The following is a 28,000-nucleotide window of genomic DNA, read 5'->3' on the forward strand; positions in this document are numbered from 1 at the left end:
ATCAGCGTCCCCCAAGCATTTCACGCTAGGGCACATTATTGAAAAATTAGTAGCTAATCCATCTGAAATTGAGAAGATTAGAAATTGTTTCTGAATCTAAAGTAAAATTATATATTTTAAAATTTTTAATTTTCAATTTAAGGATGAGAAAATAATGTTTCTAAAAATTTTATGAGTTTGTAACAAGGTATGTAACAGATTTTATTTGGCCATCATATCGACGTATTTCTACATCTGCTCATTCTCTCTTTAGGAATCACTGTTCTAAAGCAAATACACTTCTCCATGTCAGTGTTTTCATTCCTATAGGAAGTATATTTGCCATATATTCAACCACACAGTCAGTTGTATCTGTGTCTCATTACTCAATCTGAACGCGATCGGCAGAGAGGACTCCTCGAAAACTTGTGCCACAACAACTTGTCCAATCAACGTCAATTGAGTAATAAGTCGTCACGGTTCGCAGTCCATCCCTCAAGAAGCAACCATGTCTCGAGTTCTGGTCGGAGTCAAGCGAGTCATCGACTATGCCGTCAAGGTATGTACCTTCGTGGAAGATGGAGCCGCTCATGGCGGAACAGAGGACAACCCTCGCACCGCATACAGATAGAGCGATTTCCATCTGCTGATAAGAAGACATCGACTGTATAACTTATACGGCTCACGCGTTTTTGCCCGAAATAGGCTAACCTTGTATTACACAACAGGTTAACGATGGATTTTTTCTTCCGTTTTAGATCCGCGTCAAGCCGGATAAGTCCGGGGTGGTGACCGAGGGCGTCAAGCACTCGATGAACCCCTTCGATGAGATTGCCGTAGAGGAAGCAGTCAAGTTGAAGGAAAAGAAGATCGCTTCGGAGGTGGTGGCCGTATCGGTTGGCCCCACTCAGGCCCAGGAGGTACTCCGGACTGCATTGGCCATGGGTGCTGATCGGGGTATTCACATCGAAGTGTCTGGCAAGGACTTCGAGCTTCTGCAGCCAATCCATGTGTCGAAAATCCTGGCCAAGTTGGCCCAGGACGAGAAGGCCGATTTGGTAATTCTCGGCAAACAGGCAATCGATGACGATTGCAATCAGACAGCGCAGATGACTGCCGCCCTGCTGGACTGGCCGCAGGCTACATTCGCTTCCAAGGTTGAGAAGACTGGCGACGGTCTGACGGTGGTGCGTGAGATCGATGGCGGTCTGGAGACGATTAAAACCAAGGTGCCGGCCGTGATCAGTGCTGATCTGCGCTTGAACACTCCCCGCTACGCAACGCTGCCGAACATCATGAAGGCCAAGAAGAAGCCCATCAAAAAGGTGGCCCCGAAGGACCTCGGCGTGGATACGACTCCCCGCATCGAGGTGGTTTCTGTCGAGGATCCTCCGGTGCGTCAGGCCGGTTCGATTTTGCCCGATGTGGACACCTTGTTGGGAAAATTGCGCGATGGCGGACATATTAAGTAGAGGAAGAAATCAGGGGTAGAATGGCGCGGGGGATGAGAAATGTCGAAGTAGTTTCGTAATATTCTCTTGATTGGTTCAGGTCACAAAGTGCATTTCCATTTACCAAACTAATGCGATCGAAATGAAGTGAACAAATGGTTTTGAGATGTGTTACAGCAGTGCAAATATAATTTGTAATAAAATAAGAAATCTGTGGGCTTCCTAATACAGTGAAAGGATGGATTGAGACCGAAAGAATAATCCTTCATATTATGTTATCTCGGCCATGTCCGTACAATGAGAGGTACCACTAATCTATGACATGGCATATACCTGTAGTATGGTTGTCTTCTTCTTCGTGGCAGCAAAAAATATGCAGACAAGTCTGTAGTCACAGACATTCAGAGGCAATACTGCAAGTTTTGTCGTATTAATATTCTTAATGAAGAAAATTAATATTCTTGTTGTTTAATTATCGGTTCATGTAGCCCACTTCCCAGAGTGCAATCAATTGATGGTGATTTTCTGGAGATGTTTTTTTCAACACAAAGAGTTCTATCTGTTTGTCTGTCATGCAATCAAAAGAAGACATAATACGCATCGCCTCCACTTTGCACAGTCCGTTTATTTGATTATTATTATCATGCGACATCGGTTGCGTGGTTTTCAAGACTATTTTCAAAAAGTTGAGAAAATTAATAGTCGAAGAGTCTGCAGACCAATCAGTTTGTGGACTATGTGGATGGTTTCGATCATTTAGTAGTTGGCGCCAATAATTTATTTCAGACGCTGAGCTTAAAAATGTGTTGTACGATAGACTATAAATGCATAGTTTTGCCTCTCTCGTTTTCTACAAATTCGCCAAAAAAGTTCATCATTTGTGAATAAATGATAATAATAATTGTGCATAATATTTATTCATTTTTGTGTGTAGTCCCATTCTCCCATGAAAGAGCGTAGTTTAAAGTCAAAATTGAATACTTTATAGTCAAAAGAGCATACTTCAAAGTCTTTTGCGTGTAAACTTTTAGCAGTATACTGGGCAAGTACTATTGGAACAAACAAAAGCAAGTTTATGTTGGAAAACCCAAATAGATCACCATTAATTAGTTTTTTCAAAAGCCATTGCTGGGGAAATTTGGTATAATTTTGTAGAAAGTATGCCAAAACGCCAGTTGGTGCACGGTGGATTGATCCTGTCGGAAACCAAATTTTTCCTCGAGCAAGATGTTCGACAGACTTGAGTAGCCAGCTGTGAATTGCCTTTTTGAATAGCTTGGATAACCCTGGCAGAAGGCCGATGAATTTTTGGAGAGGAAGAATCCTTCCTCAGGCTTCCGGATGGGGATCACTTTCGCTGACTTCCAGGACGATGGAAAGAAGCTGACAAATGGTGGAGACATCGCATATCTTCATGTTGATTGTTTAGCATATCAAGATCTGAACTTGATGACAGTTTGGATTGTCGTAGATATTCTAATAACACTTTAAAGGGTCCATGATGGTGTAATGATGTTCCTAGAAGCTTATTTAACTCATTAAAATGGTGAGGACATTGTTTATCTTTCTTTTGATTATTTTGTATATCAACATCTGAACTTGAGGATATTTAGGAATGTCGTAGATATAATAATACTGTGAAGTGTCCACAATGTTATTATGACATCCATAGGAGCTATTCCAACTTATATGAATGGTGGGTAAATCGCACATCTTCTTGTTGATTGTGTAGAACATTAATATCAATATCTGCACATTAGGATACTTTGCTTTGTCGAAGATATTCTAATAATACTGTAATCTGTCCATAATGGTATTATGGTCTCTTTAGAAGCTGATCCAACTCATAACAATGGTGGGGAGATTGCCTTTCTCTATGCTTATTCTTTAGAACATCGAGATCACAACTTAAGGATAGTTTGGATGATCATTGTTTTACCCATAACCATACATGTTGAATATTTCCCAGGACAGAATAGTAAATTTTTTGCAACTTTTATGAACAAAGCTCCACTCTATCTCTTGAAACCGAATTTTGAGAGTCGATTTCATTCATGTATGACTCATCCGTATTGAATCTGTCAAAGAGGAATATCTGAACAGCTAGAGGAATTCCAGGAGGAACGAAAGGTGCGATTCCAGGAAGAATTCCTGTACAAATCTTTGAGGAATTCCTTCGTGATGATTCCTTCCTAGTGATGAATTTGAAATTATATTTAAAACCAGTCTTTTCCTTAAATCAATTGAAATACCTATATGCGAATGTGCAATGGTTGTTACTAAGATGAATACACCACTAAGTGTTCCAATCTACCAAATTCACGATTAAGCCATCTTATATTTTAGTATGGGATAGCCAGCGAGTTTGTTTTCGTTTTGCACTGAAAATGAATTTTTCACCCCCGTCTTCTTCTCTTCCATAAACTTGGCAGATTGGAGCACCTAGTAACGTATTCATCTTGGTTGTTACGTCAACTATGAAATCATGGGCAGTGGAGCCTTCATATTTTTCGATGATTGGATATAGGCCATCAATTTGCCAACTGAGATCTCCAACTCCTCCGAGAAGTCGTTGGGAAATGTTGTTAGCATGCTCGTTAACGGCTGCGTCGTGTGGACTGACGTTGTTCTATCCAAGATTGTGCGAGCTGACAAAGTGACGACCTATTTCGGAGACATTCTCTGCAGGAGTTATCAAGCGATCCCTAGAGCCATTGTTGTCTAATGGGATCAAAGATGGAATGGGCCGAGGCTTGGATTTTAGAATTTTGATTGTTTTTCAAAACGGCTTACCATAGTTTGGGAAAGCGCGGCTTATATTGGAGACATCACTATTTTTGAGGTCCACCATTCTGGCCTGGATGATTTTTGTCAAGCGATTGCAACGTGTCTTGAGGATAGATAGCCCAGGACGCTGATATTGCCTTCGAGTGAAGGTTCGTAGACGGATCAAATCTTTGGTTAATGTATCAATGGTTAGGGTGTTTGCTTACCTGTAAAACCATTGGCACATGTTGTTCCCGGGCCACCAAGATCGCCTCCTTGAAGGATTTCAGCTGCAGGTCGATTGCTTCAGGCGTTTTCGGCCGCGTCTCGTAGTCGACGTTGGAGACATCAGACTGTCGAAACCACTGCCAGTTTACTCGATAGTAGTTTTTCCGAAACAGCTGATACCGATTTACCGAGGAGTCCATTTCCGCCACCACCCGATAGTGACCCGAGCTGAGCTCATGGTAGACGATTGGCTGCGAGATGTGGTCGTTCATGTTTGTGATGTACAGTTCGATTGTTGAATGGACGCCGGAAGGACCAGTCCTGGCTCAGGATCGTGTAATGGCCTTCCTCCATATCGTTCCGTTTCGATTGTAGCTACTACTTTCCCAGGCTTGATGCTTGGCATTAAGGTCACCGGTAATGATGTATTGACCTTGCCTCCGCATTAGTATGACGATGTCCCTCCGAAGAGCGGTTGGTTATGGCTTGAGTAGGGCAGTTCACCGCGATGAGTGTAATTGTCCCATTACAGGTAGGAACTTCGAGATCGATGGCCTCGATGACACTCAGCTAGATACTTGGCAGAAGGCAACAAAAGATGTAGCGAAGAGCGATGGCCATACCACCCTCCCCTGGTCGGGCAGTCGAGTCGCACGATAGGAGAGTTCTGGATGTTGACTGACACTTCCGGTTTTAGATGCGCGTCGATGATATACGCCAGGTCTATTTCCTTCTGGTTGTTTTGATTTTGAGCGAGCAAGCATTCCAGTTGACTGGGCCCACGTTAGCAGCCTTTTTCAATGATGAACATTGCAAGAGTGAAGACCTGGTCAAATCGAATTTTGCAACCACGTAGTCAAATGGCGAGCTGCGATAAGATCGGCATCAGTTGCTCCGGAGTGTAGAGCCGAGCGGTTTCATCCGGTGGGACAGTCACGTTATCCGGCTGACGACGGGGGCCATTCGCTGGTGGATGGAGCGGGTAGTGCTGGAGCTTGTACCGACGTATCTGTCGCTGCCAGTTGCTTGTGCGGCTGCAACGGTGAGAGGATTGAAATCGCTCTACGGGGAGCCGGGATGTCCTGTTAGTTCACCTCGTTGAGTGCAGGAGCACGGTTTTTCTTCAAGAGGGTCCGAGTGGACGCTTACTTTCTTATTTCCAGGAGCTTCGCCAGCAAAATAAAAAACTGAATTTTCGGCAAAAATTTAGCTTATATTCGGCAAATTATTTGCTAAATCTCTCGGCAAAAAACATGTTTGTTGGGGCAAGGCTTTGCGAATCTCGGTAAAAGTTCCACATATTGTGAGAGATCCCGGTAAAAAAAAAGTGTGCACTGAGTCAATGATGACTTGATGGAACCGTTGCCGAGAGTGAAACTGGATGCTTGCCGGTAGGAGACGGAACTTCAATCGTTGCAGCTAGAGTTCGTATAGGTCTATCTTACTTATACACCACGTGCAGAAGTACCGTAATCCGGGGGAACATTGATCAGTTTCACCATTTTCAAGAATAGTATGTGATAAGCAATCTTATTTTCGTGGTAAATCCATAGTTTTGTTTCGAAATTTTGATACATATATTGTTGAAAAACCAGATAACTCCACTAGCGGTGTTGATTTCTATCTCGACACAATCGATGCACATCGCTTCAGTCTAAAAGATTCCAATTATTATTGCCTACCTTAAGGCGTTTGCACACGCTTTCTTCTATAGATAAATTATTGAGCAAAGTTACCCCAAATTGATAATTCAAAAAAAAACTCGACAAAAAACAATTTTAAAACAAGTTTGAAATTATCAAATAATCAAGAACAACAGCCTTATACGTTCTACATGTAGCAGTACTAAATGATAAAAATGATCAATGCTCCCCCGGATTACGGTACTCAGAGATGTTGTAGCTTTGCGATGCGCCAAAGTTTCCATTGAGGAAAACTATGACCAGAAAAGGAAAGAAAAAAATGTAACAATTTTAATGGTTGATTTCACAGCAAAAAAAAATACAAAAACTAGATGACCACGGCAGTATGTATACGTTTATTATGCCTATTATCCTACGTTCTCGATATCTGTCGTGGGCGACGTTTTTTGAATACAGCGCTTTCTATGTTTGAAAATCGTACTCTGGTCAGCAAACCGCATGTAACAGTTGGAGCATTCATAAGGCTTCTCTCCGGTATGAATCCTGAAAAAATAATGTTAATGGTAAAGTGTTCCAAAATCGAATTACCCTTGGCATACCGTCGATGCGTATCAAGATTGTCTTTGCGATTGAATGTTTTGTCACAAATTTCACACTTCATCTGACGAGTCTTCAAATGTACCACGCGTTCATGGGCGAGGAGTGTTTGAGCCGTTTTGAACGCCTTGCCTGGGCACTTCTTGCACTCGAAGCGCGTTCCATCGGAATGGGATCCCGTCATATGGGACTGCAGGCTCGTGATGCCAGTAAATCTCCTTCCGCAAACTTTGCACGCATACTTGTCGGTGTGACCCTTTCGGTGCACATACCACGCGATGTAGGTGAGGAACGTCCGAGGACATTCGGGACACTGACGAAAAGGGTAATGCTCATTCGGATGAACCTCTGAGATGTGTAATTTTAAATCTTTTTTGCAGACACTGATACTGCATAACTTACAAGTTATGCCATCAGGTTTGTTTTGTTTCGCAGTATTGCCCTTTGGTCGGCTTTTACCGTGATGGATTACTTTCTTGTGGTAATACATGTCCGCGTATGTGTCATACTCGTTGTTGCAAATACTACAGACGAAAGGATCGTTGGCATTGTGAGCCTTTTGCTTGTGCTCTCGCAGCAGGAAAGCGCGTTTAAAAGACTTATCGCATTGATCGCAGCTATACGGTTTTGTGCCTGCATGGATCAGCATGTGCCTCTCGAGTGAACAATTGCGCGTGAAGGTCGCCTGGCAAATTCTACACGTGACCTTCAAGTCCGCGTGTGCATTCAGATGCGCATTGAACGAGCATTTTCCAATATATGATTTTCCACATTGTTCGCAAACATATGACTTTTCAATTCTGAGCAATTTGTTGCATTTCTTCTGGGATGTGTGCACCACCTTCTCATGGTGACTGACAGTCATTTTAGAGAAAAATCTTAAAGGACAAACTGAACACTTGAATGGTAAATTTTTGTCGTGACGACCGAGGTGTCTGTTATATCGCAGAAGTGTTGCAAATTCAAGTGCACATTCTTCACATCGATGATTTGACGTGGACGTATGGTTATCAGTTAGATGAACACCTAATGTAAATTTATCTTCGAATTCTGCTGAACAAATATAGCATTTCTTTTCAGCATTTTTCCTTAATACATTGCCAAGCCAATCGTTACGATGCGTGCTAGAATAGAGAAAAAGAAGTTCATGATTCATGATTTGGGGGCAGCAGGGACTATGTCCAAGGGCTTGACGATCCCTCCCCAGGCCATCTGCGAGTTGTGGCGCCTGCCTAGGATGTGGTGGGGTTTGACAGTGGGCCCTGTTAAACCTCTATAAAAAGCTGCATGAATCCGCAAGTAGGCTCCGCCAAAGCGACCGTGTGCCGCTCAAAGCGCACAAGCCCAAGTCCTGGTGTTAGGTGGGACGCTAAACAGCCCTGACACGACGGCCCTCCGACGAGACAGGAGGTTTGCGCAGGCCCAATAAGCCGCCTTTAAAAACAACCATTACGAACAACATAGAAGATAATACGACTCGATACAATCGGCAACGACCTGGGCGACGAATAAAGGATCACGATTGGAAGCTTGGAACATGGAACTGCAAGTCGCTTGGCTTCGCAGGTTGCGACAGGATAATCTACGATGAATTACATCCCCGCAACTTCGATGTCGTAGCGCTGCAGGAAATCTGCTGGACAGGACAGAAAGTGTGGAAAAGCGGGCATCGAGCGGCTACCTTCTACCAAAGCTGTGGCACCACCAACGAGCTGGGAACCGGCTTCATAGTGCTGGGAAAGATGCGCCAACGCGTGATTGGGTGGCAGCCAATCAACGCAAGGATGTGCAAGCTGAGGATAAAAGGCCGTTTCTTCAACTATAGCATCATCAACGTGCACTGCCCACATGAAGGGAGATCCGACGACGAGAAAGAAGCGTTCTATGCGCAGCTGGAGCAGACATACGATGGATGCCCACTGCGGGACGTCAAAATCGTTATCGGTGACATGAACGCCCAGGTAGGAAGGAGGAAATGTATAGACCGGTCATCGGACCGGATAGTCTGCATACCGTATCGAACGACAACGGCCAACGATGCATAAACTTTGCAGCCTCCCGCGGAATGGTAGTCCGAAGCACTTTCTTCCCCCGTAAGAATATCCACAAGGCCACATGGAAATCACCTAATCAAGTAACGGAAAACCAAATCGACCACGTTCTAATCGACGGTAAATTCTTCTCCAACATCACGAACGTACGCACTTACCGCAGTGCGAATATTGAATCCGACCACTACCTCGTCGCAGTATGTCTGCGCTCAAAACTCTCGACGGTGATCAACACGCGTCGGAGTCGTCCGCCGCGGCTAAACATTGGGCGGCTACAAGACGGTAGACTAGCCCAAGACTACGCGCAGCAGCTGGAAGTGGCACTCCCAACGGAAGAGCAGCTAGGCGCAGCATCTCTTGAAGATGGCTGGAGAGATATTCGATCCGCCATTGGAAGCACCGCAACCGCTGCACTAGGCACGGTGGCTCCGGATCAGAGAAACGACTGGTATGACGGCGAATGTGAGCAGTTAGTTGAGGAGAAGAATGCAGCATGGGCGAGATTGCTGCAACACCGCACGAGGGCGAACGAGGCACGATACAAACGGGCGCGGAACAGACAAAACTCGATTTTCCGGAGGAAAAAGCGCCAGCAGGAAGATCGAGACCGTGAAGAGACGGAGGAACTGTACCGCGCTAATAACGCACGAAAGTTTTATGAGAAGTTGAACCGTTCACGTAAGGGCCACGTGCCACAGCCCGATATGTGTAAGGACATAAACGGGAACCTTCTTACGAACGAGCGTGAGGTGATCCAAAGGTGGCGGCAGCACTACGAAGAGCACCTGAATGGCGATATGGCAGACAACGGTGGCGGTATGGTAATGAACCTAGGAGCACGCGCGCAGGACATGCGACTTCCGGCTCCGAATCTCCAGGAAATCCAGGAGGAGATCGGCCGGCTGAAAAACAACAAAGCCCCTGGAGTTGACCAACTACCAGGAGAGCTGTTTAAACACGGTGGTGAAGCACTGACTAGAGCGCTGCACTGGGTGATTACCAAGGTTTGGGAGGATGAGGTTCTGCCACAGGAGTGGATGGAAGGTGTCGTGTGTCCCATCTACAAAAAGGGCGATAAGCTGGATTGTAGCAACTACCGCGCAATCACATTGCTGAACGCCGCCTACAAGGTACTCTCCCAAATTTTATGCCGTCGACTAACACCAATTGCAAGAGAGTTCGTGGGGCAGTACCAGGCGGGATTTATGGGTGAACGCTCTACCACAGACCAGGTGTTCGCCATACGTCAGGTATTGCAAAATGCCGCGAATACAACGTGCCCACACATCATCTATTTATCGACTTCAAAGCCGCATATGATACAATCGATCGGGACCAGCTATGGCAGCTAATGCACGAAAACGGATTTCCGGATAAACTGATACGGTTGATCAAGGCGACGATGGATCGGGTGATGTGCGTAGTTCGAGTTTCAGGGCATTCTCGAGTCCCTTCGAAACCCGTAGAGGGTTACGGCAAGGTGATGGTCTTTCGTGTCTGCTATTCAACATCGCTTTGGAGGGAGTAATACGAAGGGCAGGGATTGACACGAGTGGTACGATTTTCACGAAGTCCGTCCAGTTATTTGGCTTCGCCGACGACATTGATATCATGGCACGTAACTTTGAGAGGATGGAGGAAGCCTACATCAGACTGAAAAGCGAAGCTAAACGGATTGGACTAGTCATCAACACGTCGAAGACGAAGTACATGATAGGAAGAGGCTCAAGAGAGGTCAATGTGAGCCACCCACCACGAGTTTCTATCGGTGGTGACGAAATCGAGGTGGTTGAAGAATTCGTGTACTTGGGCTCACTGGTGACCGCCGATAACGATACCAGCAGAGAAATTCGGAGACGCATAGTGGCTGGAAATCGTACGTACTTTGGACTCCGCAAGACGCTCCGATCGAATAGAGTTCGCCGCCGTACCAAACTGACTATCTACAAAACGCTTATAAGACCGGTAGTTCTCTACGGACACGAGACCTGGACGATGCTCGTGGAGGACCAACGCGCACTGGGAGTTTTCGAAAGGAAAGTGTTGCGTACCATCTATGGTGGGGTGCAGATGGCGGACGGTACGTGGAGGAGGCGAATGAACCACGAGTTGCATCAGCTGTTGGGAGAACCATCCATCGTTCACACCGCAAAAATCGGAAGACTGCGGTGGGCCGGGCACGTAGCCAGAATGTCGGACAGTAATCCGGTGAAAATGGTTCTCGACAACGATCCGACGGGAACAAGAAGGCGAGGTGCACAGCGGGCAAGGTGGATCGATCAGGTGGAGGACGACTTGCGGACCCTCCGCAGACTGCGTGGTTGGCGAAGTGCAGCCTTGAACCGAGCTGAATGGAGAAGTCTTTTATGTGCAGCACAGGCCACTCCGGCCTTAGTCTGATGATAAATAAAAAAAGTTCATGATTCTGACAAAAAAAAATACTACTCGAATGTGTAGTCCATTCATGTTCACTGGCACGCATTAGGCAGGCTAGACTATTGTATGAGAGTTACAATCTCTTCCTTCTGTTACAACAAAAAATGATTTTGGACTATTTACTACTAATATACAGCAACGACTCTTATAGCGAAACAACGGACACGAATAGGAACATCGAACGTTATAACCCTGACCCAGCAGGCATAACTTGTATATGAGGCAAGCCGCATGACGCTTAAGATCCCGGGACTGAATGAAGTATGTTGGCCAAACTTTGGAGAACACAGAACGCCGCCGGGACAAAATATGCTATACTTTGGTTTACGAGCTGGTCAAGGTGGATCGATCAGGTGGAGGACGATTTGCGGACACTTCGCAGACTACGTGGTTGGCGAAGTGCAGCCATGGACCGAGCTGAACGGAGAAGACTTTTATGTGCAGCACAGGCCACTCCGGCCTTAGTCTGGTAATAAATAAATAAATGGTTTACGAGGTGAACCCGCTCTCCGGTATCCCGGAGTTGGCTTCTCTCTGGCACACTCTGCGCTTATGAAATGGGAACCTATACTGCCGTTCTACGCATATTTGTCCCATGTACATAGGAAATCCCAGCAAACATGGGACAACTATGCGTATGACGGCAGTATAGGTGAAAGTATAATCGTTGCCAGATTTAGAACATGGGTCCGAATCCTAACTGTAATCCAATGTTATGCGCCAACCGATCCTGCCGATCTACAAGACAAAGGAAAATTATACAGCCAACTCAATGTCATCGTATAGATAGAATTCCGAAGGGTGATATCAAGACCTGTTTGGGCGACTTCAAAGCGAAGATCGGATCCAACAACTCGAACCATGAGCGCATTATAGGACGCGGTCTCGGAGAAATGAGCGAAGCGTAGAGCTGTTCGCAGAATTCTATGGTAATAGCGACATAATGATCGGGGGATCACTTTTCCCTTATCGACCGGTTCACAAGGTCACGTGGGTGTCTCGTGACGGTTTTACAACAAAATAAATCGACCAAATCTGCATCAGCCGAAAATGGAAAAGGATCCTTCTACGTAAAGCCAAAGCCAAAGAGAGTGCCGCAGCGAAGAGGAATGCAACGATGCCTGTGATACGAGGTCAGCTTTTGACCAACACAACTAACCAACTGAAAGTGCCAGTCAGGCCACCACCTTCTCGGCATGAACTGCCTAGGATCCGACGTATAACACGCATCAATACCGAAGCTCCATCACTGCTAGAGATTCAAACAGCTATCCAAAGCATGAAATCGAACGATCGCATATCAGCCGAGATGCTCAAAGCTGACCCCATGACAGCCGTTCAGTTTGGAGCAGGTCAACGAATTCCAAGAGTTCCTTTATTCGGTATTCATTAACATTGATTGAATATGTGGGGCGCTCTGAGACGCAAGGGGGCTCCTGAAGAAAATCATCGGCCTCATCGAGGGCCAGTACGATGTATTCACGTGTAGAGTGCTGCACAAAGGGGGTTTGTCCGACCCTATTCGGGTTGTTGCTGGGATGAGGCAAGGATGTATTCTATCAACGCTATTATTCCTCATCATCGTAATCGACGAGATTTTGGTAGGTGCAATTGACCATGAACCAAACCACGGACTGCATGGTAGCCATGGTGCATGGAGCACCTAAACGACTTCAAATCGGCTGATGACGTTAGACTCCTCGCTCAACGGCGCTCTGATATGCAGAGTAAGCTCAACGACCTTGCCGAGTGCTCCTCTTCGGCAGGTTTAGTCATCAACGTCAGCAAAACCAAATCGTGGGAGGTAAACACGGTGACACCTTCAAAATCAGTGGAGAATGATTAGAGCTTCCAATATCTTGGTAGCCAATTGACGTCAGATGGCGGTACCAAGGTCGACATAGGCGCACGGATCAAGAAAGCAAGGGCTGCCTTTGCGAGATAAGTGAATGCAACAAAATCCGAATTTTCAACTAAAGTGAAATCTGTGATGTTATACGCTAGCAAAGCGTATTTACGTAATCCGTGTATCCCAATATCGCCTTTTTCACGAACCATATCCGATCGGTTTTGTTCTTGAAACTCATGGTCTCCGCCATCTTCTCCCTCCAAGGGGCAACTAACTCTAAACTTTCAACAGTATCCAGAAATACTAACAAATACTAGCGAAAAACTACGTCGTATCTATGTTAAATTGATCAAAGAGCCCTGGTTGGGAAAGTATGAAACACAACGTCACCCAGCCGATACAGTCCAACCAGTTTTAGGTAACACATGATTTCAGTCTCCTTTTAATTCTTAACAAATCACTGAACAACTATTTCTATCACTATTACTTTTTGAGCAATCTTTAGGGCCCATGTTTTGGTTTGATGGCGTTAGAAATATTGAAATGTTTTAAATTTGTCTAGAATCTGCAGAAGGTAGAAATCAGGTGATTCCAATACGGGGGATCACTGTGTTTCATCAACTAACTGACAAATGCCATAACAACCAAACTAGCAACCGTTTCTTTGTTTAACGAAAATCGTGGATACTAGAAATATCACGAAATACTATTGCGAGACAATGAGTAATATTATCGCAAAGTTTAGAGTTACTTGCCCCTTGTCTCCCTCTCTACCATTGAGTATGGAATAGAAATTTCCGCCTGCTGGGTTATCGTTTTTGCTGGGCTAGACTCCAACTCAACCACTCCCTCCGCTACTACTTCTATCACGTCGTTCTCCGAAACTTCAACGTTTAGTTGTTCAGCTACCCTTCCTTCAAATCCAATCACAACATCCGAATAGGTTTTCTTCTCGCCTTCTCTTAATTGCCTGTTATCCTTCTTTTCTGTTTGGATCCTGTTCCTCAATTTTGGACACGAATCTTTTCGGTGCCCTTCTGCTTGACACACAAAGCACTTATTCCGTGAATTTGTTTGTCCAATTGTTTAGTTGGAGTGAAGGGGGAACTTCCTTATTCATATCAATGTACACTCCTCTAATTCCGGTGAACATGTGGTCCAGCCCCAAATCCTGTGGGAATTTCACTAAGGCGTATTCACTAAGGCGTTTTTCTAGACCGTTGTCCGGTAGTTCAGGCGGCAAATTAAACACACGAATCTATTGGATTTTACTACCTGCCGCGACCATATGAACTTCCACGGAATTTCCATTCGAATAAGCAAACTTTCGGGGCTCCTTGTTCCTGATCAACGCATTTCGCATAACATCTTCCGAAACGAATTTTATAAACAGCAATCTATCCATTGCTGTTCTATACACTGTTTCCATATGTGATACATCCGTGCCAAGTTGTCGAACAAAGGCTGCTATCTCAACCCATGTCGGACGGGGAGCTGAAGGTGGGAACCGAAACTGCACCGTATTCACAATCATCTCGCACATGGCATACGAACGAGAGAAATCTAGAAAACAAACCGAAAACAATAGCTACCGCTTGTGTTGCTGTTCGAGAACAACCTGCTGCTATACGTCTGCCAGCGACGGTAGTAAAAGAGCAACTGACGCAGTCTCAATAAAGAAATAAAAGAAGCCGACCGAAATCTAATCTGGCAACAGGTTAAATCGATAGCTGGACATCGCTCAGGATGGAGATCTTCAAGTCGACCTTTTGCACCACTGAAGGTGTACAGGACCCAGAAGTAAGTAAGTAAACTAATTACTACCTCTGAGATGGAAGTAAAGCATCCTACAACCACCGACACCGTTCCTGGATTACGTAAAGGTGTACATTATCGCCGTAAAACTAATGCTCTTCCTAACTAGATGAGAATGACAACGATCGTGAAGGATCTGCGCGCATTTAGAGTATTTGAAAGAAAAGTGCTGAGTCTGAGTGCGAGCCATCTATGGTAAGTAAAGTTAAGGAGACGGAATCATCCATCGTTCGAATCGCAGAAATCGACTACAGTGGGCTGGGTACGTATTTAGAATGTCAAACAATGACCCAGTGAAAATGGTTCTCGGTAGCGATCCGACGGACAGAAGGCGAGGTACGCAGCAATCATGTGGATCGATCAGATGGAAATTCATTTGCGTACACTGTATGGCTATCAGCAACTTAGACATCAACGAAACTAGGGGGGTCCCGTAGCGTAGTTGGCTACACGTTCGCCTTACAAGCGGATGGTCATGGGTTCGATTCCCAGTCCCTCCACCAAACCCCCGTTAGTCGCCGGATTCGCAGCCCATACGGTGGCGTTTGGGGTACGCGCCTTACCGCCACGGCTGCCTGATGACGACTGACAACTTGTTCTTCTCGGAGGCATTCCTCCAACGTTACCCGGATAAATGGCAACCGAACAATGCAACCATCATTGGATGCACGGCATGGACAAACGGACACAATGGACTCACGATGAGATGGACTGGCAACGACAACAATAAATGAGTAATGGAAATCTAAAAATAGATTCTGTGTGGAGTCTGTACAGCAGAATACCACAGTAGATCTCGGCACAGTAGCGGTTAAGTAACACAGAGTGCCTATCAAATAAAGCAAGGAATAAAAAAAAATCAACGAAACTCGGGACCATAGTAGTATTCATGCCAATTTTATCGATAGAGATTATTTTCCCAAGAATGCACATCTTATTGCTTACCGAGTCCTTCCTTTTTTCCTGGGAACAGGTACCTTGACCACATCAGCTTCTGCGCGACCATCCAGGTCATCCTCCTTTTTCGGCTCCTTTTCTTGATAATCGGACCCATCTTTGCCATGTTCCGGCAAATTCCAGCCATCAGTATTCTCTTCTTTGATATGTTCTAGTCGATCACCAACAACATCAGTCCGTGATTCCTGGACAGTTTTCATCAAATGTTGAAACATGATTTCCACATTCAGGAAGTCATTCCGGATTGAGTTCATCAGATCCAACCGGGCCAGACACTCGATGCAGATCGAGTTCGGGATGTAGTCCGCTCCTAAATCAATTTCCAATGTTTCGAAAATCATAGCGTTGATTTCCACTTCATGGATGTTTCCTTTGGTGTCCACCATATCAGTGCAGCGGAAGAACTGCAAACACAACCGGCAGCAGTCCGTCTCTATCTGTTCTCCTTCACTGAAACATGGAAGCTCTTATTAGTAACTAATGTAGAGGGTGTTATAAGTTAGTTATTAGTTTACTAATGTAGAAGACGTTACGCCCTGAACGCAATGAACGTAACGGCGTTGGAACGGCAGGGTTTTACAGGTAATATATGGGCTAACTGCCAAATCCTGCTGATATTGTCACCGTTGTGTTAGATTGCGTTCAGGGCTTTAGTGACCTAAACTTCAGAACGTTTTGGATGGTTTTTGGTGTATTGAAATGCAGCATGATTGGTATCACATATCTGAGTCTCTGTTGAGAAAAACTTTGATTGATGCCGAGGAAATTTTAGAGACCGTTGATGCACAGGCCTTTACTAACTGAACTTCAAAATATTTCATTAATTCCAGAATATCACTATGGGGTATGCCGATAAATTTCACATATGTCATTAATATCTGTGAGCTGAGCAGGATGTACTCTGCATTGTTGAATGGGCCTATTACATACCTTTCGCATGCTAGAATTCAAGAGACCTAAAAAGACCTAAATAATACAAGACCTAAGAGAGAGCAAAGTTAAGGGATTAACCAGGGTTTCGGAACAGAATTGTGAGAACTTGATTCTGGACGTGAAAACTAAAATTGTATGCTTCTTATTACTAAACGCTGAATACACTTACTGAAAATATATTTCGTTTTAGCTTTGAGCGCTTTACAAACTGCTCCAAAGAGGTTTTCCTAAAGTTAAAATCCGAACATTCTCAAAGAATTTAAACTTCGTTCGGAAACTCACAAGATGTTCTGGCAAGCCCCCTTCGACGATACCTACTGTGCATGCGAACTTTGTCAACTATCTGCGGCCGTCGATCGTGGAATGGTCGCTTGCGACGCATGCGAGAAATGGTTCCACTATTCATGTGCGGGTGTCGACGAAACAATCAAGGACCGATCGTGGTGTTGTGTGAAATGCGTTACGATGAAATCTCGCCAACATAAAGGAACCAGTACGTTATCGAAACGAAAACAAGCTATGCAGTTGGAATTGAAACGATTGGATGATGAATATGCTATGCGGCAGGAATATATGCAGAAGAGGTACGACGTGATAGCTTCGTATTTCGGCGAAACGGACCAAACAGTGGACCGAAAATCAGTTATAGGCAAAGGGAGGAACCATGGCTATTTCAGGGAAGAGTCAAGTGAAGCAATACCTTCTGAATGAAGTTCACGCCATTGGACGGTTGAATTTGCCACCGCAAACCGTCAACATTAACGAGCTGATGAAAAAATATGCACATCTACGGGAACATGACCTTGATGATCAGGAGAATGCAGAATTCACTATTCTTATAGGCCTGGACAACATCGACCTGATGGCACCAATGGAATCACGGATTGACAAAGTGGGAGAACTTATCGGGTTACGCTGCAAATTCGGCTGGACAATCTGCGGACCTACAAACACCGAACCAGTGGAAGAATACTGTGACGTACATCATTCGACAGTGCATTAGATCAAGCTGTGAAGAACTTCTTCACAATGGAAGATGCTGGTATTAATTGTCCGTATCGAGTAGAATCAGACGAGGATCGGCGAGCACGTACGATACTGGAGCGGACCACCATTCGCATAGGACAGCGTTTTGAAACCGGCTTGCTCTGGCGCACGGATGACGTAAATATGCCCGACAGCTATCCCATGGCGTATAGTCGGCTACAGAGTTTAGAAAGGCGCTTCAATAAAGAACCAGGGCTAAAGGAAAAGGTCAGTAGGGCCATTGACGAATTCGTCATAAAGGGTTATGCGCATAAATCACTACCAAAGGAGCTTACGGACATCGAACCAATTAAAACATGGTATCTACCATCGAATGTGGTAATAAATCCCAGAAAACCTGGAAAGATTCGATGAACCTTAGATGCCGCTGTTAAAGCAGGAGGAGTTTCACTAAATGACATGTTAATCAAAAGCCCGGACATGTTAGTTTCATTGTCAGTGATTCTCAATCATTTTCGAGCACGAAGAATCGGGATTGGAGGTGACATAAAAGAAATGTTCCTGCAAATTCGCATGCGAGAGCAAGATAAAAGCTTCCAGAGATTTCTTTTTCGTCCTGACCCATCTAGCTCCTCGGACGCTTACATCATGGATGCTGTGATATTAGGAGCTAAGTGTTCACCTTGTAATGCACATTTCACTAAAGACGCTAATTCCCTGGAACATGCAACAAAGACTGTCGTCGATGCCATCATTAATCGCCATTATGTCGACGATTATTTCGATAGTGCTGATAGTGAAGAGGAAGCAAATAAACATGCGTATGATGTACGTCATGTTTACTCCTTGGGATGATTCAATATTCGAAATTGCGTGAGCAATTCTCCAAAAGTAGTTGCTGCTCTCGGCAACCATGCAGATTCCACGAAGATACTTTTTTTTGTCTTTATTTAAGAGACTGGCAGCCCGAGGCTGGCTCGTCTCCGAGGATCCACGAAGATACTCAACCACGACAAGACCATGGGATCTGAACGCGTATTGGGCTTGCTATGGAAACCGGAAGAAGACGTATTCACCTTCAACATAGCGCAAATGACGAAGTTGGATCCATATTTGGTGGACGGCGTAAGACCAACAAAACGCATTATTCTCCGGTGCGTTATGAGTTTTTTTTGCTACCCCATTGTGTTTCTTTCTTCTGGTTCACGAAAAAATCATAATTCAAGAGACTTGGAGGAGTAACACAAGTTGGGACCATCCAGTTCCAGTTGAAATCTTCAGACGTTGGTTGGACTGGACACAAATGTTGCCGAATGTCGAATCAGTTAAAATTCCGCGCTGTTTTTTTGACGTAGGACTACGTCTGTGTTTTCTATATTGGGGTACACTTTACGATTGCGAAAATCGGGAACCGTCACGAAAATATGATAGACTTTAAACTTTAATATCTAAGCCGTTTCTCGATGGATTTTCAATTTTTTAGGACCATTCGATCAAGGATGAGTCAACGCTTCTTTGTATTTATATGAAAATACTGAATTTTAACTATTTATTATCGAAAATTGATAAAAAGTTTATAAATAGGTCAACCAACCAATCACGTACATGCATCACTAGCACAGACATCAAAAATCAATCACTTACGGGTTTGGATCTAATCCTCAGTTTGAACAAGATTTTACGCAGAGCAGACGCATCAAAGCGATCGCAGCAGAGCAGACACAGCATCACGGAGGCGCTAATGACATTTTCAAAGGAAATCCATCGCATTGGTGGTGGTGCTCGATGTGTAGCTGCAGATCATTCAACCTCAACGAACCAGTATTTCATATGAAGAAAAGGTTGACCATAAAAATAGCACTGTGGCGATCCCGCACCGCCAGTGCCGATGTTGAAAATTTATTACAAATTGTGGTGTCAGTTAGTTGGAACATTGGGAAAAGAAAATTGGTTCTTCTCAGGACCAACATTTTACGAAAAGAAAGAGTTAATTGCGAAAATGGACTGTTTCGGTGGCATCGGGTTTGGCGTGGTAGTTTGGTTGCTGTTAGTGATTCCATCCATTCAAATTCACTACATCATCTCCCTCCGACGCGCTATCAAATTCGCTACTAACGATTGAGTTTTGCACTTTGAAGAAAGTTTATTTTGGATAGTCGGATCAACCTTCTTTTGTATACACTCAATGAAGACGCCACCTCAGTGAAAACTTTCTACAGCAACCACCTATCGGTGAACGTCGCTCGAACAGACAGATGGCAAGAGATAATAATTGGTAATATGGAGAAACTTCGTCTTGAGTGAAATTTCTGCTGTTATTCCTCGTAACAATACACATCTAAGATAAACTACATTTCATAACCAAATTCAGAATCGAGAAAATTTCATAGGATTCTTAGAATTTGTCATTCTCCGAATGGTCCGTTGTCTGCAAAATCCCGATCGAAATGGCTCGCGCGCGCCGCAAAGCAGCTTTCTTATATCTAATGAAGTAATTCCCGCCCCTTCATTAATCGTTATGAGTGCACATTATATTTACACCCATATCAGATCACAAAGGGGCGGGGCTAACGGGCTTAATTTATTAAATACAAGAAAGCTGCTGTTCAGCGCGCGCGAGCCATTTTGATCGGGATTCCACAGAGAGCGGTTCGACATTCAATGCAGCGGAGCGGACACAGCAGCACGGAGTGGGTGGCAATGCTGAAAATTTATTTCAACTTTTGGAGGCTTAGCGAAAAATCTTTAAGTGGCGGTCGGAAAGTTGCAACGCAAGGTGTCGGCAAGTGATTGGATGCAGTTAGTTATTGGACAGAAGGCGCATTGGGAAAAGAAAATTGGTTCTTCTCAGGACCAACATTTTATGAAATGTAACCGTTCGGTTCCAATATGGACTTGTTGGCTCCACCACAAGTGAATTTCCGTCACCAATCCCTCCCATTACGACCTTTCCAAAGATTACACCTCGGAACTGTCACACTCACTGGTCGAAGATTTATCTCACGAGTGAGTGCGTGTTCCACTTTCACGTCATACCAAGTGTGACCAGATGCGATAGACGTTCGAGCAGTTTGAGTTCGGGCAAAAGATACACAGCCCTGTTTCAGCTGAGCTTGCCCATAGAGGGAGCTCAATGTAACAGGATGGGCAAACCTAAAAAGCATAAATCATAATTTATGTAAAATGTGCTATATAAGAAGCGGAAAAGAAGGGTTCTCCCTCTTTAAACCAGTGATCCTTGAAAGAAGTTGTAGTGCGCGCGTGTTTAATTTGTAAAAGGTTGATTGTTTGAATAATTGTTGGTGAAGTTTCTTTTAATTTTGTGTTGTTTCTTTTCTTAACATAGGATTTGTTAATTGTGTTAGTCGTTAAAAGCAAAAGTATGTTGATAATTGTTGTTAGAAAGTACGGATATTAGTTGTGTTAATTGATTAGTACGGTTAGTAATGTTAGTGCTTAAAACTTAGCCTAAATTAATGTACTACTTAAATTATAGTTGAAATCCCGTTAACCACAATAAGAACGACAAAAACGACAGTAACAAACAAACTAAAAAACCACCAAGAAAAAGGTAAATATCAAGTGGAGAAAATAGAACAAAGTTTAGAGGTTAGGAAGTGACGTTGCAGGGTGCTAATCCGTGTTGTCCAGGTCCATGCCAAAGGGACCTTTTTCTTTTGTACCTTTTTTCCAAGGTCTCGAGAGTGCAGTGCCACAGTGGTGATTTCCGGGAAGATTTGGCGAGTGCCCGTTGGCTTGGATAAAGCAACGTCATCGCTGGCCGAAGTGTGGCCGCCATCTTCTAACACCGATACGGAAAATCCACGTCATCAATCTCGCACGGCAACACTCGTCCCGTCCGTGGAACAATTTCCGGACTGAAACGACTCCGCAAAGAGCATCAAGCCGGCCAGATCAACCCTGATCGGCCACATCACCAGAAAACACCGAGTCCAACAAAGCGTACCCCCTTATGTGACGTCACAAATAAAATGTTAAAATTGTAAACCTCAGGTGTAGCCATTGAGTAGAAAGAGCAGCCCTGAATTATAAAGGTCTTTCACCATTTTCTTTTGTGTCGTTTTCCCGGGTCTACAAAGGGACCATCAAGCCTCGTCCTTCTTGGATCACTATATAGATATACCCCCCCCCCCCCTTTTGAGTAATAGCTTTGCCCATCCTACCGCATTAGACACCTTTTATCGACAGCTCTGTTTACAGTTCCCTCCTGCGAAGAACCGAATCATCCTCAGCTTGAGTATTGGGGTGATTGAAGTAGCGTAACGACCCGGTAGAATACCCTCCCGTGAGCTAGCGAGTTTCAGAAAAGAAAGAGTTAATTGCGAAAATGGACTGTTTCGGTGGCATCGGGTTTGGCGTGGTAGCTTGGTTGCTGTTAGTGATCTCATCCATTCAAATTTATTGCATCATTGAGTTTTGCACTTTGAAGAAAGTTTATTTCGGATAGTCGGATCAGCCTTCTTTTGTATAAAATCAATGAAGACGCCACCTCTGTGGAAACTATCTACAGCAACCACCCATCGGTGAACGTCGCTCGGACAGACAGATGCCAAGAGATAATGTTTGGTAATATGAAGAAACTTCGTCTTGAGTCAAATATATGTTGTTACTCTTCACAACAATACGCATCTTAGATAACCAACAGCTCATAACCAAATTCGGAATCTTGCGAGAAAATTTTTCATTCTCCGAAAGGTCCGTTGTCTGCTGCGGAATCCCGATCAAAATGGCTCGCGCGCGTCAAAAAGCAGCTTTCTTATATCTAATGAAGTTCATTTATCGTTATGAGTGCACATTTTATTTACACCCATATCAGATCACAAAGGGGCGGGGCTAACGGGCTTAATTTATTAAATACAAGAAAGCTGCTATTCGGCGCGCGCGAGCCGTTTTGATCGGGATTCGGTTCGTCATTCGATGCAGCGGAGCGGACACAGCAGCACGAAGGCGGTCGGACAATTTCAACGCAAGGTACTGTCAAGCGTTTGGATGCAGTTAGTTATTGGAAAGACGCATTGGGAAAAGAAAATTGGTTCTTCTCAGGACCAGTATTTTATGGAACTCTTTCTTTCCATTGCGAAAATGGATTGTTTCGGCGGCATCGGGTTTTGCGTGGTAGCTTGGTTGCTGTTAGTGATTCCACCCGTTCAAATTAATTGCATCATCTCCCTCCGCCGCGCTATCAAATTTGCTAGTTACGATTGAGTTTTGCACTTTTAAGAAAGTTCAGAAAGACACCATCCTCAAAAATGGCCGAAATAAAGGAGAAATAAGCAGAATCAGAAGTGGCGTGAAACCAAACACAAATATATTTATTTGCAACGTTTGGTTTTCGCCCGCGATGTAAGCGTACGTGGCAAAGTAAGGATTGTGATGTCCCCGACTGAAAGCCAGTCGAGTGGCTTCAGCGGCCAATGAGTCATGTTAATACCACGGTTAGAGACTCAAAGTCCATCCAACTGGGAACAACTATTCGACTTCTTGATTCAGTTGGCCTCCGAGCAGTTTGCTCAATGTTAATAAAACGACACAAATTATTATGGCAAATACTATCAATTTCGAATAGCTACGTAGTCCTACGTCACCTTTGCGTACAACCCGATTGGGCTGCACCTTTGAGTTTTTCGGAGTGGAGTCGATCAACAACGTCCGAGAAATTCAGCTCCATGTTTTTTTGGACGCAGGGGAAGACGCATATGGATGTGTAGCTTATCTACGGTACCTAGTAGGAGATACAATTCGCTACTATTTTTCGGGATCAAAATTTAAGGTAGCCCCTACAGCTGACTTCGATGCCTCGACCGGAGCTTCAGGCCGCGGTTATTGGGGCTCGTATGATGAATACGTTAGCATCAACCTTAGCAATGCCAATTCAACAACGAGTACTATGGGTAGACTCTATGGCCATCCTGTCGTGGATGCGGTCGGATAGTCGCAAATATTAACCGTATGTAGCGCATCGAGTTGCAGAAATTCTCCATACTACCAGAGGTGAAGGAGTGGAAATATGTACCTTCGAAGAAGAATGTTGCTGATGATTTGACCAAATGGGGTAGCGGGACGACATTAGATGTAGACAGCAGGTGGTTCAAAGGTCCGTCATTCCTGCTGGAAAGTACGGAAACGTAGCCAGAGCAGCCACAACTAAATCTTCTGTATCGAAAGAACTGTGAACGTATTATCTGTTCCAGTGGCGTAGCCAAAAAATTGGTCTGGGGGGGGGTTTTCTGAACATTTTTTTTTTCTTCAAAAAAAAAATTTCTTCCAAATATGTTGGCTCTGGGGGGGGCTTTGTACCCAAAACCACCCCCGTGGCTACGCCACTGATCTGTTCCATCACATCGTGATACCAACTTCACTAATAGATGTGAGCCGAATTCATAAGTGGAATGTGCTACTTCGCACGGTAGCGACGGTTTTTCGGTTTATCTCTAATTGCAAGACTACTTAAGTTACTCATTGAAGCGGCCTGTACAAACACAGAGAGGTCGTTGAAAATTCCAGCAGTTCGCTCCGGAATACAGCAAGTAGAGCTGGATAAAGCACAACGAGTCCTGTGACGCATGGCTCAAGTAGAGGCCTTTGCAGATGAAATGAAAGTGTTGATTAAGAATCAAGAACTTTCGCTGAACCAATGGATTGCTATCGGAAAATCGAGCCCTTTGTACAAAACATCACCATTCATAGATCAAGACGGAGTAGTGAGAATGGAAGGAAGAACAGCGGCGGCGCAATTCGCTCCATTTTGTACCCGTTTTCCTGTAATATTACCCAAAGATCATTTGATTACTACGAAAATAATAGAGGAACGTGCGATATGGACACGCTTCGAAAGAGACGATAGTAAATAAAATTCGCCAATAGTTTTTTATCCAGAAAATACGAGCCGTTGTGGGGCGTGTGGGGCTGATTCCGTATCAGCAGCGTACTAGACCTAAACCTGACTTGCGAAGCGGAGGTGTAAGAGAAGACAGTACGGGACTAAAAAGACGTTCTCTTGGTGCTCGTTGAACCCAGACGTGCTATGTCGATTGTCGGTAACCGCTAAGCCCAAAGTTGGAAGTGTTCCTCGTGTGAACAAGTGAAGGCCCGTTGAAAGCCTCACTACAGTGACCGAGTGCGGTAGTTAATCACCTCGAAGTGACAGTTCCGTAAAATTGATGGAACGCCACTGACGGTGTTGGCAAGTGTGGCCAAAGCCAAATTTCCAAAAACGCTTCCAACTCCGTCTTTCCGCGAGTGCAGTTGCAGTGTGCGCAAATACCTTCCAAAGCGTCACGGATCTATCGGTACTGGGTCAGGGTGAATCCGGCGTCCATCATCCGGCGGCTAGAGGCCGTCATATCGGTGCAATCTTTAGGCTATGCAGCTCCTGGGATGAGATTTAGGTTAGTCTGCATGCTTAGTCCTGGACTTGGCAAACCCTTAAATTATAATTCATTGGGCAGATATTGAAAGATACGTCGTCAGTGCCGGGCCATATGATCAACAGAATTATCCAGATTTCAACTTCAGCGGTTTAAAACGTTGTCAGATTACTTAATTCATCATAATAAATATCGTGTAAAAAGTTGTGGAGGAAAATTGGGAATTGGCATCAATTTACTTAAGAAAATGATTTTGAGCTTTTTAGTGGAATGTCACTTGTCATAAGACGAGTTTATACAATCCCATTTAATTCCACCACTTAATTGTACCTTGACAGATACGTATTTCGACCTCAGCAGTAAGGCCGTCTTCAGTGTCTCGTACTTGTTGTCAAGTCGAGTCAAGTACGAGACACTGAATATGGCCTTACTGTTGAGGACGAAATACGTATCTGTCAAGGTACAATTAAGTGGTGGAATTAAATGGGATTGTACAAACTCGTCTTATGACAAGTGATCAATTTACTCTTTATCATATTTATTATAATAAATGCCGTAATTTGAATAGGCTATTACGGAGGACGATTGATTTGACTAATAATTGCACAGGTTCCTCGAGGTGATCCTGAATTTGGCATGTATTGGCTCTAGATTTTTCATAATTATCCAAGTAATTAGATAAATAATCTCGTAAATTGGGTCTCTCGTTTGTTCGGCTGCATAATATCTGCTATGGTCGCTAGCCTTTCTGCATAACCGTATGACTTCCATGTACGAATCCGCTCTCCTCGTTTACTCGGTCGGTCGCCGCACAATAAACATAAACGAGGGGAGGGGTCTAGCGGGGCGGTACTATCAAAAGCAAGCCCTAGTAATTCCCTTCGTGAAAAGCCCGTGATCATAAAAATCGCATTACTGAGAACGAACACTTTGAACGAGGTGACTGTCGTCCCGGCCCCTTCAGCATTAAACTAATCACTTACCAGTTGAAAAACTTTCTAGGCTCCAAGTATTGATTCTCGTCTTCGTAAATTTCGGGCGAAATTCCGGGCGTTTCAAAATGCCAAATGCACACATGACAATCGTTCGTCTCATCCAGATCCATTTCGACTTCAGCGCCACATCCCTTCCGGATAGAATCCAGCCATCGTGCTGCGAGAATGCTTTGCTGGGGGAATCGTCGGCAGCTATCGACCACAACGCAGCAGGTTGGCACGATGCATTTCATGCTGAAATAATTTTCGGACATGTAATTATTGGATGAATATTATAGAACATAATTCCAACTAACTTTTAGGATTGTTTTTATTTCTGTTTTGATGTGACACTAATGTTTTTCCTGGCGGATATAATGCCGTATTCGCGAATACGAAAGTAATGCCTCTACTCACTCTTATGGCAAAATCTCATTGCTATCTGTCAGCAGGGATGCCAGAAACAATTTTTTTAAGTCTGTATCAATCTCAGCAAAATGTCTGTATTTGTCTGTATTGCTACCATTGCTACGTACACACCAGTCAAGCAGTTCGACGAACATTGACTCCACCCCCAAGAAAACGCTTCGGTTGCTGCTTTGTTGGAACGTGTGTGAAGTTGTTCGAACAACCATTTGACAGTTGGCGGCTCGGTTGAGAAAAATTAAAACGGTTTGATTTTGGTTTGAGTTGTCGGGGGTGGAGTCAAGGTTCGCCGAACATGTTTGAGCATTTGTAGTGAAGTTGCACAAACCCCCATATATTTTTTGATGGTTGGTGCTCGAGTTGGTGCTTCGGTCGTTCGTGTGTGATATTGTTGGTCGAATAAATTGATTGTTCGTGTCGGTGTTTTATAAAAATTGATGAATGTTTGAATAAACGGGAGGTGGAGTCAATGTTGGTCGAACCAGATTCTATTATATAGAGTTGCGCAAAGAGGATCTTCTTACTCTTATTCTGAATGATGCTCTTGTTATTATGTTGAAAAATTTCATTTTTGTTCAACCCTTCAAGTGACTTCACGGGAGTGATCACTTCTAAAGCTTTTTAATTCGATAATCAAAGTCACCTACAGAGTGCAAACACGTGAGTTTCTTGTTGCAACTATATTGGGGGGAGTATTGAAGTTTTTTGAAGCTGTTTCTAGAACAAATCTAATACATTTCAATTCATGAGTTTTAATTCGCCATAATAATCATCAGGCGATAACAATACTTCCGCCTTACCAACAAGCATTTGTTTACTTTGCTCGATAGGTAGACGGTTTGACAGTTCAATAGGTAGATTTGGCTTCACTCTTTGCGTAACTCTATATATAATAGACTCTGGGTCGAGCTGCTTGACCGTGTGTACGTTCCATATGGTGTTTAGAAGATACAAGTATTAGAAAATTATTCGAAAACCATGCACTTTTGAAAACGTAGAATATCGAAGTTTCAATAATCAAAAAGTCATTGTAATACTTAGTCGAGTCAAGTACGAGATACTGACGACAAGTAAGCTTTGCGCTTTCGAAAAAAAATACTTTTGGCTTCCAAACGGAATCTTTTAAGACTTTGGAATCCCAGAAGGATATCCCTTGTACAGAATGAGAAAAAAAACTCGACTCCACTCAGAATTCCAATAGTATTCCTTTTGAAAGTCTAGAAGGAATCCGTTTGAAAGTAAAGTCCAAAATAATTTCATTCAACAGTCCAACAAGGTTCCATTAGGAAACCCAAAAGAATTCTGTTTTGGAAGCCTGTAATAATTTCGTTCAGAAATATAGAAGAATTCTTTCCAGAATCCCAAATAATTTTGTTCGGAAACCCAGAGAAAGGAACTATTTGGATTCATGAAACGAGATTTTTTGGTTTTCTGAACGGCGCTTTTTTTTCTCGCTATTCCTGGGCGATGGAGATTGGGTGGACTGTATGGGGTGATCACAGTCCCGACGCAAACGAACT

General features: G+C 44.0%; 2 protein-coding genes and 1 long non-coding RNA gene across 3 annotated transcripts; 2 read left to right on the forward strand and 1 right to left on the reverse strand.

The window, feature by feature from the left end:
- The first annotated feature begins 311 nt into the window (after window positions 1-311).
- Window positions 312-1,656, forward strand: LOC134221973 (electron transfer flavoprotein subunit beta). The gene is made up of 2 exons (XM_062701133.1): window positions 312-538; window positions 738-1,656. The coding sequence occupies exons 1-2, from the start codon at window positions 488-490 to the stop codon at window positions 1,449-1,451; spliced, it is 765 nt and encodes a 254-aa protein (XP_062557117.1). The 5' UTR covers window positions 312-487; the 3' UTR covers window positions 1,452-1,656.
- Window positions 1,657-6,435: 4,779 nt separating this feature from the next.
- Window positions 6,436-26,502, reverse strand: LOC134221923 (zinc finger protein 431-like). The gene is made up of 5 exons (XM_062701089.1): window positions 26,372-26,502; window positions 26,064-26,309; window positions 15,761-16,222; window positions 6,667-7,788; window positions 6,436-6,610 (listed from the first exon to the last, which is right to left on the reverse strand). Exons 2-5 carry the CDS (start codon window positions 26,306-26,308, stop codon window positions 6,475-6,477), a joined length of 1,965 nt encoding a protein of 654 aa, XP_062557073.1. The 5' UTR covers window position 26,309; window positions 26,372-26,502; the 3' UTR covers window positions 6,436-6,474.
- On the forward strand, window positions 20,679-21,552 carry LOC134208120 (uncharacterized). Its single transcript, XR_009978511.1, has 4 exons — window positions 20,679-20,971; window positions 21,039-21,131; window positions 21,189-21,263; window positions 21,344-21,552. It is a non-coding gene; the product is annotated as an uncharacterized LOC134208120 (long non-coding RNA).
- Window positions 26,503-28,000: the final 1,498 nt, after the last annotated feature.

The sequence above is a fragment of the Armigeres subalbatus genome, chromosome 1, assembly GCF_024139115.2.
Source record: "Armigeres subalbatus isolate Guangzhou_Male chromosome 1, GZ_Asu_2, whole genome shotgun sequence".
NCBI lineage: Eukaryota > Metazoa > Arthropoda > Insecta > Diptera > Culicidae > Armigeres > Armigeres subalbatus.

Excerpts from the sequence above, each read along its gene's own strand:
- LOC134221973 (XM_062701133.1), top strand. The coding sequence starts at position 488 with ATGTCTCGAGTTCTGGTCGGAGTCAAGCGAGTCATCGACTATGCCGTC. Across the intron at positions 539-737 it reads TCATCGACTATGCCGTCAAG|ATCCGCGTCAAGCCGGATAA; the intron begins GTATGTACCTTC and ends CTTCCGTTTTAG.
- LOC134221923 (XM_062701089.1), bottom strand. The coding sequence starts at position 26,308 with ATGAAATGCATCGTGCCAACCTGCTGCGTTGTGGTCGATAGCTGCCGA. Across the intron at positions 16,223-26,063 it reads CCTAGAAAGTTTTTCAACTG|TGAAGGAGAACAGATAGAGA; the intron begins GTAAGTGATTAG and ends TCCATGTTTCAG. Across the intron at positions 6,611-6,666 it reads AATCTTGATACGCATCGACG|GATTCATACCGGAGAGAAGC; the intron begins GTATGCCAAGGG and ends TTATTTTTTCAG.